This window comes from Urtica dioica, chromosome 2, assembly GCF_054948205.1.
Source record: "Urtica dioica subsp. dioica isolate 48M chromosome 2, U.dioica_male_clone48M_v1_H2, whole genome shotgun sequence".
NCBI classification, from domain to species: Eukaryota; Viridiplantae; Streptophyta; class Magnoliopsida; order Rosales; family Urticaceae; genus Urtica; species Urtica dioica.
In genome coordinates, this window is record NC_142757.1 from 52,702,182 (window position 1) to 52,716,130 (window position 13,949).

Consider the following 13,949-nt stretch of genomic DNA (forward strand, 5'->3'; position numbering starts at 1 on the left):
GGTGATACTTTGATTGATCCGTAAGAGGTTTCATATATAGTAAAATATAGAATGTTACGTACTTTTTCAAGTGGGCTTTGGTGAGTGTCGTTTTCTACAGTTGGTAATTTCATTACCTGGATTATTCATTTTTTTTCTTTCTTTCTATTCAGGAGAGTCATGAGTGTGGATATATATTTTTACTTATTTTCATATTCTTTTGGAGTCGTTCACTGAAAGCAATAACTGTTGGTGGGGACTTGTATAACTAATTATTTATTGGTGGCATGATTTACAGTTATGCGGCAAATTTGATAAATAAAAAATTATTCTAAATTGGGTAAGGGATGTTTAACAAAATTTATTCAGGGGGGTATTTTAAAAAAATAATATAATTTTAGGTTAAAAGTGTAAAAATTAGAGGTAGATATTTTAATTTTTAAAAGTTAAGATTGGCATATACCCCCATTTTTATTTTATTTTATTACTGTGTTTGTCTAATATTATAGCAAAAATATTTGTGGGAAATGGTATGTATATATTATGTATGTAAAATTTTAATCACTTTGATGGTCTGAATATGAGCTGAATTGTTGTTGCCGCAAAGTGTTTTGGCACCTCAATGGATCAATAATATGGCAATGGACTAAGAATACTAATCAATTAATATAATGCCTCAAACCGAAGCTTTGTTTGGTATGAGAGAAAAGAAAAGCTCAGGACTGAAAGGAAAAGTGGTGTGAAATTAGGAGAGAGTTGTTTGATGAGGAAGGAAAGTTGAGAGGAAAAAAGAAAAAGAAAAAAATGTCTAATTTATTTATAAGGCTCAAATTTAATATCATTTAATTAGAAGATTTGTAAGAATTTCTTTAGAAAAAAAAAATTAAAAAAGGCCCAAGAAAGGGGTGGATAAAAAAACACGTTACTGTTACCTCATCCTTCTGCAGAGAAAAATTAAACTCAAATTTAGTTTTGCATTCAATATTAGGTTATAATAAATATAAGTTTGTTAGATCATAATTTGCTTTAATATTTTTATATAATTTATTCGCACATATGAATTCATGATCTTTATGAGCTTTTAACAAGTTTTTATTAATTTAGATTGTTTTATTTTTTATTTTTTGCATAAAATTTGGCACCCATCAATTTGTTGACAAAATCTCAAGTGTATGATTCTCGTGAATTAATTTTTTAAAGGTAAATAGTGACTTCTTCATAAGCAAACATAATCAATAAATCATTTTTAAGTGGAATCTCAAGTGCGTGTTCTACAAATTGCAATTTTGGAATCTGAATATAGTTGATTTGGTATCATTCACAAACTCACCATTTTACCTCTAAGAAAAATAAGTTCACGTAGGTCAAAAGTCAAACACTTGAATTCCGTACAAAAATTGATTTAGGTTAGCTAAAAATATTAAAGGTGACATTTTTTCTTCAAATTTCATGGAAATAACAAATAACAAAAGAGTATAGTCAATCTCCCAAAACGTGTAAAGTTCACGAGCCACAAGCAAATATTTAACTAACTGGTTGAACGCCTTAAAATTGATCCATTGCGACTTTAATCTAAGTATGTTGAGGATAAAATATAACTCCAACATAAAAATATAAAAAACCCCAAAAAAATGATGTGACTCATGATGGAATTTTGGTTAGCTTAACCTTAACCTTAAACAAAAATTCAAAAAGACAAAAAAAAGTTAACCCTGGCTAACCCTTCTTTATATTTAAATTTTTTCATACACATGCGTGTACATAAGAAAAATACCAAAAACACACTTAAATCTACTTTCCAACTGAAGTTAATGCTAACTTCATCTTTATTATGAAGACACAAGTCATCTTTATTTAAATGTTTGTGTCGATTATAGTTAGTACTTTAGTGGGTTATATGGTGTAATATACTCGATAGTCGATATACTAATAAGTTCCCTTTCCAGCAATAAATAAAAATAAAAAGTTGCCTTTACGACTACGAATCCAGAACCCAACCACCATAACCTACATCGAGTACTTGACGCATTATGACGTATATATATATATATATATATATATATATATATATATATCTTTCTTGTAATTAATTTAGGACTTGTATTTGCATGACTACAGACTTGTAATCACTTATACTGTGTAAAAAAAGTACACTCTATTTAATATATTTAACTTCACTATAGCTAAAACGAGGTAGTTGCCCGCCCGTTGCTGCGGGTTATCGTCTATGAACATTTTATGTTTTAGTAAAAGGTAAGTGCATTTTTTTTGCGTCACTTTTTTAATTTGAAGGAATAAAGTATTATTGTGTTACAGATCAATACCTGAACAAATGATCATGTATATACAGACGGGATATTAACGTATATACATACAGATGTAACGTATTTAAAAGCAAATATGATATAGGTAACAAAAGGTATCCAAAAATGTTACGTATTGCACTACGTGGAAGACTTTGATAAGCCATCATTAACATATAAGAAGTAAACACAAATGATTAGTAGTACAAAATATTTAACCGCTAGAAATTTAAATTATGTTCAAAGTTATATTTTGTGTGGGTGAAAATATTCCTATAGAATTAATGAACATAAAGAATTATAAAACTTTTAGCAATCGTGTCTATGAAGCATAGAGATCCTTGAAAGTTCGAGCTCTCTGTCTGTACCGAGAGAGAGAGAGAGTATTGATGTTGTTCAAAGAAGAGCATGAACAAAGGGGGTTGGATTGCCATGAAAGACAAAGCTCTCACAGATGACATCAAAACCTATGGTCAGTAGTAGTTAAAGTAATTATTTAGTTCTCGTTCACGTATAACAAAAGGTAGGTAACATACGCTTTTAGTTATGCTTTCATATTTACATAAATTCATACATGTGTATACATATAGAATATATGACTATTTATCAAAAAACGGCTCTGTAACACAGTTGTGAAGTTGATGTCCAATTTGATACATCATATTAGTGTTATGAGGTTTTTGTAGTTCTGCAAATACATAAGATGACATAAATTAAATTTTAAAAAATATGTCAATAAAATAACATGAGATAATGATTCGATAAACAACATAAATAAATAAAATCATAAAGATAAATCATGTAAACTTATAAATGAATTACAGTGAAATAAAAAATCTGAGTGATAAAAATTAATCTCAGTCTATGATGAGTATATGAATTGTATGTTCTGTGTTAATGTTACTAACCTAAATTGACTTCTTCTTTAATTAAAGCAATTAAATTTTAGAAATAATAAAACCGAATCATGAAATTTTAACATTGACAAATGAAGAACATCAAGTAAGTAGTTTTTATGTTATATGAAGTTGATTTTATAAAGAAAGAAATATATACATATATATACATATGAATATTTAAAACGATATAAAATATCTGAGTGGAGTGTATGAACGGGTTGGTTTTGCGCCCAAATTTGTCAAGCTGTTGTAGACATATCTACAGATATGTTTCTTATCCAAAAAAGTAGAATACATATACGGTAAGGTATTAGCGCTTCATCTTCTTCGGGTCTTTTTTTTCTTCTTCTTCTCCACTGAACATTAATATTAGAGTGAAAAAAGTTTACAACATAATATATAGAATTCCATTTGTATACCTGTAGAGTTTCCGTTTCACAAACGTAGATGTTGTTGCTGATTTCTGAGCACTGTATAAGGGAAAAAGATTTTATTATGTCACAGATTTATAATCTGATCCGAATATTTTATTAGAGTTTTGAATATCTTAGATTCATTTGTATTGGCTTTGGAGTTTTGGGGACAGTTTGTTTAATTTTTTTAAAATCATATAGGTAGACAAATGAAAGCTCAGAAACATGTTACACCGACTCTTTTTTGTCTACTCTATCCATACTCACAGAAGTAAATCATAACCCTTTTTTAATATACATCGACTGTTTTTTTTATATATCCTATGGATAGCCATCACTTTTAATACTTGAATATTAGTTGGTTTATTTTATATATATATATATATATATATATATATATATATATATATATATATATATATATATAAATTGAGCAGAATTAATAGCCAACATGAAGAAAAAAAATGTCCGAGTCATAGTACATATTTAGTGAAGACCCAGCTCACCATCCGATTAGGAAAAAAAAACCACAACTTACAATATATTTACATACGGCGGGACCCACTATAAGCAAAAAAAAAAAGTTCACATGCAACAATAACGACGTGGCACGCCAGGATTGGAAAAGCCGTTGCTACAGTGAAAAATCCCTTTCTTATAGTTATATGTATAATAGTAAGATGCGTGTAACTTCTAGTTTTTTTGACAAAAAAACATGTCCTCTAGGAAAAATGAAGGAAAACACCTCTTTGTTGTTTTCTCACTATATTTTTAATTTTAAAAGAGTATAGTTAAAATTTTATTACACCCTATAATCCATTTTTGAGCTATATGAAATTTTGTAATATAGAGTAAAAACATTAGGTGATTTTTTTTTAAAAAAAAAAAACTATTTTTTGGTGAGTTGTTTTTATCTTAGTTAACCCATCTAATACATTTTGAAATTGTAATATATCATCAATCTGTTTCCTTCAACATCTTTTATGTTCATTTTTTATGTTGTTCTTCGCTTCTACATGGCGTTTTTGCTGGAAAAAAAGTAAAAGATACAACTATGTTTTCAATTTTCATACCTATATTATTAATCTGGTGTTTTCACACTTATTATCAAATTGTTTCCATGTTGGAAAATCTTTGAATTTGAAAACATACGGGCTTGAATCGCACATCAGATGCGCTATATTTATAGTATTCACTCGAACAGTGACTCGGAAGTAACTGACACGCTGGAGGAGGACCGTTGAGGAGACAACTGCCACGGGGAGAATCACCGCAAGAGAGCCCGTGAACCGCGCTTTTTGCCCCATGTTCGAGTATGCCTACAAGAGCCACTAGACTTATAGTGCCCAAACCTGAGTTGGACGTCGAACTTGGTTCCACAAGCAACACAAGAAAGAATGTCAAGTAACACTCTTGATTCTATAACATTTAACAATGGTTATTTGCTCGTCTCCTTAATATTCAATCGTGGAACTCTTTGGCACTCGTGTATCTCTCAAACGTCATATTATTATGTCATTTAATGAACCTCTAACGAAAAGCTACCATTTCCTAAAAGTAACTTTGCTTTTTCTTTGCAAGTGCTTTTCCAACATTTCACACCTCTACATTATCAAATTTCTTTTTGCAATCACTCGTTTTTTTTAAGGAAATTTCTCATTACAAACAGAACCGGTCATGACCATACAAAGATCTCGGACAAAGGTCGCCACCTCAATTCAAATCAATAATTGTCCTGAAATGAAAACGAGAAGCATAAAACAAACGGATAAGAACAAAGAAGACAAAGATCTATTCGATCAAGTAATGTCATAACTCTCAATAACTTTTTTGGACCTCTTCAACAGAGATCTTCTGCCAATCCTCAAGCGAGCAAAGAACATTGCCGATAACAGGCAAGAGCTCGAAATCTACTCCACCCTCGAAAGCTCGAGGGACTCTAAACCTAGCACACGACTAAGTGAAACTAATCTCTCCAAGCAAAAACATTTTTTTAACGGAGATACTACTCCAAAACACGCAAGAGAAACGCCCACCGCTCCAGGTCGAAGGTCCCAGGGGCTAGGGTTTCTTAGAGAGAACTCTAAGCAGGAGAGAGAAAATGAGTTTTTTTATTCCCAAAATATACCATCAATCCTTGTAAGCGGTTTGTTGTGCTTTGTCTTATTTGGCGAGTTAAGTTTGTTCGGAATTTGACTTCATCTTCTTACCACTACATGAATTCGTCATACATTCATATAGTAATTCTTTGACGTTATAAATTTGTCATACACTTCATGTAGCGTTTTAACTTTTCTTAGTTCTTTATTGCACGGATTGCATTCCATGTTGACACAAAAGAAAAGTTTCTACAATTATTTTGCTTGCATTCAAGTACTGTGTTATTTTACATTTTCTGAAGATTGCAATTTTTTTTACCAACTTTCTAATTTGTTAGCAGTAATTTTTTTTTGCTTTTTTCCTAAAAACTGTTATTAAGCTTTAACTGATCAACAAGGCATTACATACACGTCTAAATTAAGGAGAAACCAGAGCAATTTATATAAATCATAGGCATTTTAGCCGTGAAAATAGCAGTTTTAATTCCATTTAAAACGCTGAACCAAAGAAAAAGATAGATAATGATAATGGTGTCAAAGCTTAAAAGCTAATAATAAGGTCATATACAAAAATGGCACTCAGAGAAGATTAAAAATGTCAACAGTTTCGGTATGAAATTTCTTATAAGACTAACAAAAACCTTGTGCATTTAGAACAGAGATGTTCCCTTTCCTTTCTTGTCTCCACCAATCTCAAAGTGCTTGCACCTCTGAAAAATTTGAGTTGACACAGTACACAATTCAGTACATAATTCCAATTCTCATAATCCCATCCGTGTTTAATTATTCAAAACATTTCTCTTACAAGATTTTAGTAGACTTCTACGCCCGAATACATTTGCTTTGTAAATTTTATCAATGCCCGATAACTATCACTTGAGTAAATTAAAGACATATTTAAAGGAAAAATTATGCAAAAATATCCATTTGAAACTAGTTAATTTGCAAATAGCCGAACTATCAAGTTTTCAGCAAAATAGTTAAGTTACGGTGTCAAATATTTTTTACTTTGACACTGAAATATAATTAGAGGTTAAAAAAACTATAGAAAACGAATACTTGCACATTTTGTAAAATTCGGCTATTTTTCCTAATTTTAGACAAACCTTGGCTATTTTGCAAATGCATTACTTTCAATTGGCTAATTTAGCTATAACACAAACACCCTAATTTTAACTAAAATGCCCATAAAGGGAAAGCTGAAATTCATGGTATATATATATTTTTTTTAAAACTGAGCATGTAATCATAACCGACCTTGATAGCGTGCTGAGAGACGTGCTTGCAACCTTGGCATTGCAGCCTCAACACAATCTTCTTAGTGGTCTTGGCCTGTAATTCAAGTCATAAAACCATCGTTACGAACATCATTCAGAGAGATAGAGAGAGAGAGAGAGAGAGAGAGAATATACTCGTATACCTTCTTGTGAAAGACGGGCTTGGTCTGACCACCATAACCGGACTGCTTGCGATCATAACGCCTCTTTCCCTGAGCAGCGAGACTGTCCTTGCCCTTCTTGTACTGAGTCACCTTGTGCAAGGTATGCTTTTTGCACTCCTTGTTCTTGCAGTACGTCTTCTTCGTCTTCGGTACATTCACCTGCAAAAATGGCAAACAAAAAAACAGACCTTAAAATACACTCGGCAACAACAACGTGAACATGATTTTAGAGGGAAAACAGAGTAATGCGAGACATTACGCAACACATTATCAAAACAACTTCCAAACAGTATATCATCAGATCTATATAATGCAAGCGACTCAGAACATATCAGAAACTTCAGAACTTTAATCCGTAATCGCAAATATCAGATTGCTTATAAAATGTAAAACTACGATCTCATGAACTAATCTCTACACTAAAATAATCCGAAAATGAAACAAACAATCGATCTAGCATCGTGAAACCCTAACCTAAGAATACTAGAAGCTCAATGTAATTGAACTTTTTATATATACTACCAAAAAAAAGTAACGAAGTTCTGAAAATTAATCGAATTAACTAATCTCTTGGTCAGAAATCACAGTCGAAAAACCCTAGAAAAAGGAACGAGTAACAAAAGCGTACGCGATCGTCTAAAAATATATTATCTAATCCAGTAAACTAAAATCCCTAACCCTAAAAAACCAGACGAGGTCATGGGATAAAGGACGTACCATTGTTGCGGAGTTCGTGAGCAGCGAGAGGCGGCTTTGGTAGCTTGAAGAAGAAGACGAGCTCAAACGAAAGGATAAAAGCTTATAATAGGGCTTTTGTTTAGGGCTTCGCTAAACGCTGGCTGATCTTATAATTATTGGGCTTCTTCGTACTTGCATAGCTACAGGGCTTGCTATCAAATTTATTGTAGAAATTGCCTTTACTAGCCGTTTCTTGTAATTTATCGCAAAAACAGCATACTTAAAGTGTTTATTACCAAGCATAGCTTTTAAGTTAGAGGAAATGGCGGCACAAGTGCCCAAAGTTATCGGGTTTTTACACTTATGTATCCAAACTTTTTTTTTCGCGGTATAAGTATCCAAAGTCACTTCTCAGTTACACTGTTGGTGTTTTGGACGTTAAATGTAAACGGCGAACCACGTGTCTTCATCCTACAATGTCTAAGTTTATAAATGAGAGTAAGTGGGCGGCACAAGTGCCCAAAGTTATCGTTTTTTTTTTTTTTTGCAGGTCGAGCAGGACGACTTTATCGGAGGTTGTGATTTTATAAATGAGAGTAAACTTTTTATTTATTTATTATTATTTTAAAAAAAATCGTTTGATGGTGGAAGCTCGAGTCGTCCTTGAGCTTCTCTTTGATGATGCTCGCCACCCAGCTCCTCGTGGCCTGGTGGCCGTTGGTGACGGACGAGCCCTCGCAAGTGTGACCCGGGTTCATCTTCTTGATGTAGATTAGCTGAGTCGTCGAGAGACGTGACGCGTGGATTATCCACGGGCAACCCTCCGATTTGCACTTGACCGTCACGCGGTGGCTGCCGTTCTTCTTGTACCGGAACGCGAACTGGTGGGCGATCGCGTACTTTCCCAGCGTCTCGCGGAACTCGTGGACCCCGCTGAACCGCTGCCCCACGCCCGCTATGGTGTTCTGCCATTGTTAGGCTCCTTTCGCGTCCGCCGCCGATGAGTCCATGAGAGGAGGGAAGAACGACGGGGCTTCGATTTCCGTACCGCCGCCGCCGCCGGACTCGTGGTGGTTCGGGTCTTCCGAAAAGTCGTCCTGCTCGACCTGCAAAAAAAAAAAAACGATAACTTTGGGCACTTGTGCCGCCCACTTACTCTCATTTATAAACTTAGACATTGTAGGACGAAGACACGTGGCTCGCCATTTACATTTAACGTCCAAAACACCAACAGTGTAACTGAGAAGTGACTTTGGATACTTATGCCGCGAAAAAAAAAGTTTGGATACATAAGTGTAAAAACCCGATAACTTTGGGCACTTGTGCCGCCATTTCCTCTTTAAGTTATAAGCAGATATTCTTTCTTGAGTTTTCTTTATATTTACCGTTTTTTTCAAAACTCTTTTGGACTCTACTTAGCTTTACTTTTTACAAAATAATTTAAAGGGAACAAAATTATTTACCATTGGAAGAAATATATAAAAAAGCTATTTTGAAAAAAAATTAAATAGCACTTATTTTTTTAAATGTTACACTTAAATAACAGTTAATTAAATTTTGTAATTTCCCTCATATGTTCAGAAAATTTAGAGGAAAATATCCCAAATTGAGCTGCAAAAATATGAGCTTTATTTATTTTGTTCACGCTTTATTACATAAATACCATTACTTTGTCAAATACCGGGGTATTCCGTATTTGGTAACGATATCCTACTAAAATCATAAGAGCGGTGCAATAATGGTAATATACTTTAATTCTAGTATTTTAGATGAAAAAAGACAAATATTTTTTTATTTTCCAAAAGGCATTTTAAGAGTATTTTTGGCAGAAAAAATCAATTAATTGTGATCATGACTAAAATTTACCGAATATTTCAAAATTGTGAGATTTCAACAAGTTTTCGTGATGATACAAAAAAATTATAATCCTTCCTCTCGCTTTCACTTAAAGGAGCCGAGGTTTGTCATTAGAAGACCAAAAAATATATCAAAGTTTAATAGAGTAACCTTATATATGCTAATATCCGTGCGTAATTGATTAGTCAAGTTTCCTCGACATTATCACAATATATTTACTATCTCGTTGCATCTTCTCTTTAGTATGCTTATGTTTCTTGCTTATACTATACACATGTTCTGTTATGGGTCATTTTCCATTCACAAGAAAAGTCACGGCCCAACCTAAAAGAGATGCACACGAGGCCCGGTCCAAAGAAAAACGTAACAAGATGAGAGGCCACGTCATCGGTAGGTTCATGCCTCGTTACCCCTGGCAGGATAAGCCAAGCCTCCAGACCTTCTGGCATGACGAGTCAGGCCACCTGACCAAGCAGGACGCGTCACGTCTCGTTACCCCCCTGGCGGGACGGGACGAGCCTCCTGACCCCCTGGCAGGACGAGTCAAGCCACCCCGACCAAGCAGGACGTGTCATGTCTCGTCACCCCCCTGGCAGGACGAGACAAGCTCTCCTGGCGGGACAGGACGAGCCTCCTGACCCCCTGGCAGGACGAGTCAAGCCACCCCGACCAAGCAGGACGCGTCATGTCTCGTCACCCTCTTGGCAGGACAGGACAAGCTCTCCTGGCGGGACGGGACAAGCCTCTTGACCCCATGGTAGGGCAAGTTAAGCCTCTCTACCGCCTAGCAGGACGCGTCGCGTCTCGTCACCCCCTAGCAGGACGAGACGATCTTCCAGACCCCCTGGCAGGACGTGTGACCCCTCCAGACCCTTCAATAGGTCTCGTCCGCTCCCCTCCAAACATGACTGTCCCTCCAATAACTGTCAAATGACGATACTACCCTGACCCTAACAACTCTACTATAAATACCCAAGACAAACTCATGTCAATGGTTGACTTTTTCTCTCTCTAACTAGACTATGTCAAAACCTCTATTCAACTATTTCTCTCACTAGAAACACATTCGAGGCCGAAATCAAGAAAAAAGATAATCAAAGCCACTCCACTCATACATTTTCACACAAAAAACGAGGAACGATCTCATTCCATTCTCTCTAGAGTGGGAGAGATAAGTTCACTCTCTCTCAAAACCCGAGGCTCATCCCGAGCCAAATTATATTCCATCTACGATCGTGTCCAAGAACTTGAGAAATCAATTCTCTCGTTCTTCATTAGATAAGAGGAATATCCCTTTACTAATCTCGCAGATTCGAAGACACGTGGTCAAGTCCGTTCACGTCACGTGTTCATAAGTGTTGAACCAAAAAACGGCTTAACATGTTCCAATTTGAATATGATCCAATGCTAGTTAGAAGACCATACGTTGGTGTAGCGATTCATCCTCTTTTCAAGATAGATAATTAGACTTTGCAATCTTGATTAATGGCCAAATCGTGTGAAGTTTGGCCCACGGACATTAGCAAGAGACCTCAACTGATGCGCATTAAGCTTTGGCTTAGACATCTAAATACCAAGCTATTCTTGTTGAAAAAACAAAAAAAAAAACATTAAAAAAAAAAAAACCACTTCGAATCTAGGATACTAAAAAATGACGCGTCTTTCTTAATGCACAAAAATTGGAGGCCAATTTACAGTACAACAATAAAAACTTAGACGACATAAATTCAGACCAAATCTTCCAATGTCAAATTACTTATTATTATTATATGTTATCAAGGCCTTTGAGCGCATTTACATTGTATTGGTTATTGATCATCAATAAAAATATATGGTTAAAAATTAATAGATGGGAGTTATTTGAGCAAAATTGTCAATTAATTGTTTTTTATAGAATAAGAGTGCCTAATTAACTATAATCAATCAAATATTAATTATTTTACAAACGATAAGTTTTATGAGGTTTAGTGGCTTATAAATTTCATTTTAATACGTCAACTATTGATTAATTAACTATAACCAATCAAATATTAATTATTTTACAAATAATCAATTTTATGTGGTTTAGTCACTTATAATTGTTGTGGATTGAATAAGTGACTAATTAACTATAATAAATCAAATATAGACTATTTTACAAACAATAAGTTTTGTGCGGTTTAGTGGCTTATAAATTTCATTTATGCGGTTTAGTTGCTTATAAATTTCATTTTAATACGTAAACTATAGAGTAATTAGACTACAACACTTTCTTAGAAGGAAAAAAAAAACTTACTAAAGTAGTTTCTTTTTCTTTTGAAAATATGTAATGTAGACAATTTATACATGTAATGTAACTATGTAAGACAGAAGGGAAAAAAAAAATGGGGTAACGTGAACGCATTCAAAAGTAGACAAAACAGAAACACGAGGGATCATTAAAGCAGCACTCTTTCAGTCACAAACTCATATAATATTATACATATACATATACATATACATATATATACCCCACTTGATGGATGGATTTAAAATAAAAAAACACCCACTTGCTATTAAATAAATAAAACCCCACTTGCTATTTGAAAAAAAAAAAAAAAAAATCCACTTGCTAGTTGATCACCAACTTGCAGAGAGAGAGAGAATAAAACCGTCTATAAACCAAACAACCAAATGAGAAATCAACCTAAAAAGAGAGATAAAGACGAAGCAACTTGCATTTAAACCCCTTTACTTTATTCAAAGTTCAAACACCAGAAAGACGGAAGAAAAAAATTGTACAAGGAAAGTTTGAGAAACAGACAATTAACAAGTTGCATTGCATACTTATCTCGCCAATACATTATTCTCGAGTCTTATTTCTTATTTTTTATTAAAAAAAAAAATTATTTAAGCAACTAAACGATGATAGAATAGAATAGACATGCCATCAGAAAGAAAGATGGTCATAACTTGCTGGAAGAGGCTGTTATATTCCCCCTCACGTTCTTTTTAATTTAATTAGATTAAAAATATATAAATAATATTCCCCGGACGGAAAAAAAATTTAATTTCAACTTCTCAGTAAATTATTCAAAAAAAAAAAATATCTTAGTAAACCATATATGATAATTTTTTTTTATATATATGCAAGTTGATATATTCATACATACTGACCAGCTACCAAACCCACGTTCTCTTTCAATCTTTTTCAATTGATTTATTTTTTTTATAATTTTGTTTTAGTGTTTGTATTGTATGCATATGTACTATCATAATGCATAACATACAGTTTACGGTCCAGTTACACTGCACTTCTCTTCTTTTGCAGGAAAAAGAAGAAAATAATGGATATAATTTATATAGTAACTTCAATAAGCCAAAAGTACTTTGAACTTTGAACTTTGAACTTTGAACTTTGAACTTTCCCTCTTGCAAATATAACAGAAAATTTTGTCAAAAAAAAAAAAAACACACCTAGTTTCTGGTCTTATACAAATCTTAGTTAGCAAAAGGCATTAATAATAGCTAGACTTCTGCATTAAAAATAAATTGCAACCAAAGTCAATAATTATAATATTCAATGACAGAATTGAATGATTAAGTGTAGTACTGCATTCCCATAAAGACTAGCCTTAGTTTTATGTTTAAGCTAAGCATCAATATATATAACTACATTACTTAGTTTCTAATTCAGTAAATAAAATAATAATAATAATAATAAAAGTTACTACATTAAAGAGGTCATGTAGCAAGTGCATGACTATTTCGAGGTGGTCCAATTCATATAATAGTTATCGCGATTCAAGACAACCCGTTTGCAAATTATCTATTAGCAGTTTGGCTAATCACATTCATATATTAAACTTGACATTTATGTTTCTGTAAATACATACATACACGCACATATATACATTTATAAATATGTAAGTATATATACATAATACATGTATCGTCAGAGAAGCGTTAACTTCTGGGAGAGGCTGATCAAAGCTGGCCACTTCACGTGGTCAAGCTTGTATAATTGTATAAAGACCAGAAACTCAAAATTAAATGTCTTGTATTAATAATAATGACATTTCAAATTAGTACCGAAAAATTAAGAAGCGCTAGAGATTAAATAGTTCACATAATCATATGCTAGTCTTTTTTATCATCTAAATTATCTGTCACTAACAAGGAACGAAAAATTTAATGAACAAAAAAGAGAGAGATCGGTTGTTACTTGTTTGATCTTTGCGATTAAAATGTTGATCTAATCATAGATAATATTGCATGTGGACTTACAGTTACAAAGAGAGGAGACACAAGACACACAAGAC

General features: G+C 33.4%; 1 protein-coding gene across 1 annotated transcript; it reads right to left on the reverse strand.

Moving 5' to 3' along the window:
* Positions 1-6,131: 6,131 nt before the first annotated feature.
* On the reverse strand, positions 6,132-8,010 carry LOC149405580 (large ribosomal subunit protein eL42). Its single transcript, XM_089601067.1, has 4 exons — positions 7,852-8,010; positions 7,114-7,293; positions 6,951-7,025; positions 6,132-6,403 (listed from the first exon to the last, which is right to left on the reverse strand). The coding sequence occupies exons 1-4, from the start codon at positions 7,852-7,854 to the stop codon at positions 6,344-6,346; spliced, it is 318 nt and encodes a 105-aa protein (XP_089457193.1). The 5' UTR covers positions 7,855-8,010; the 3' UTR covers positions 6,132-6,343.
* Positions 8,011-13,949: the final 5,939 nt, after the last annotated feature.

What these genes read in the sequence shown, in the direction of transcription:
- LOC149405580 (XM_089601067.1), bottom strand. An exon ending in AGCCCGTCTTTCACAAGAAG is followed by an intron (nt 7,026 to 7,113) that starts GTATACGAGTAT and finishes CTTGAATTACAG; the next exon opens with GCCAAGACCACTAAGAAGAT. An exon ending in TCTCTCAGCACGCTATCAAG is followed by an intron (nt 6,404 to 6,950) that starts GTCGGTTATGAT and finishes CAAATTTTTCAG; the next exon opens with AGGTGCAAGCACTTTGAGAT.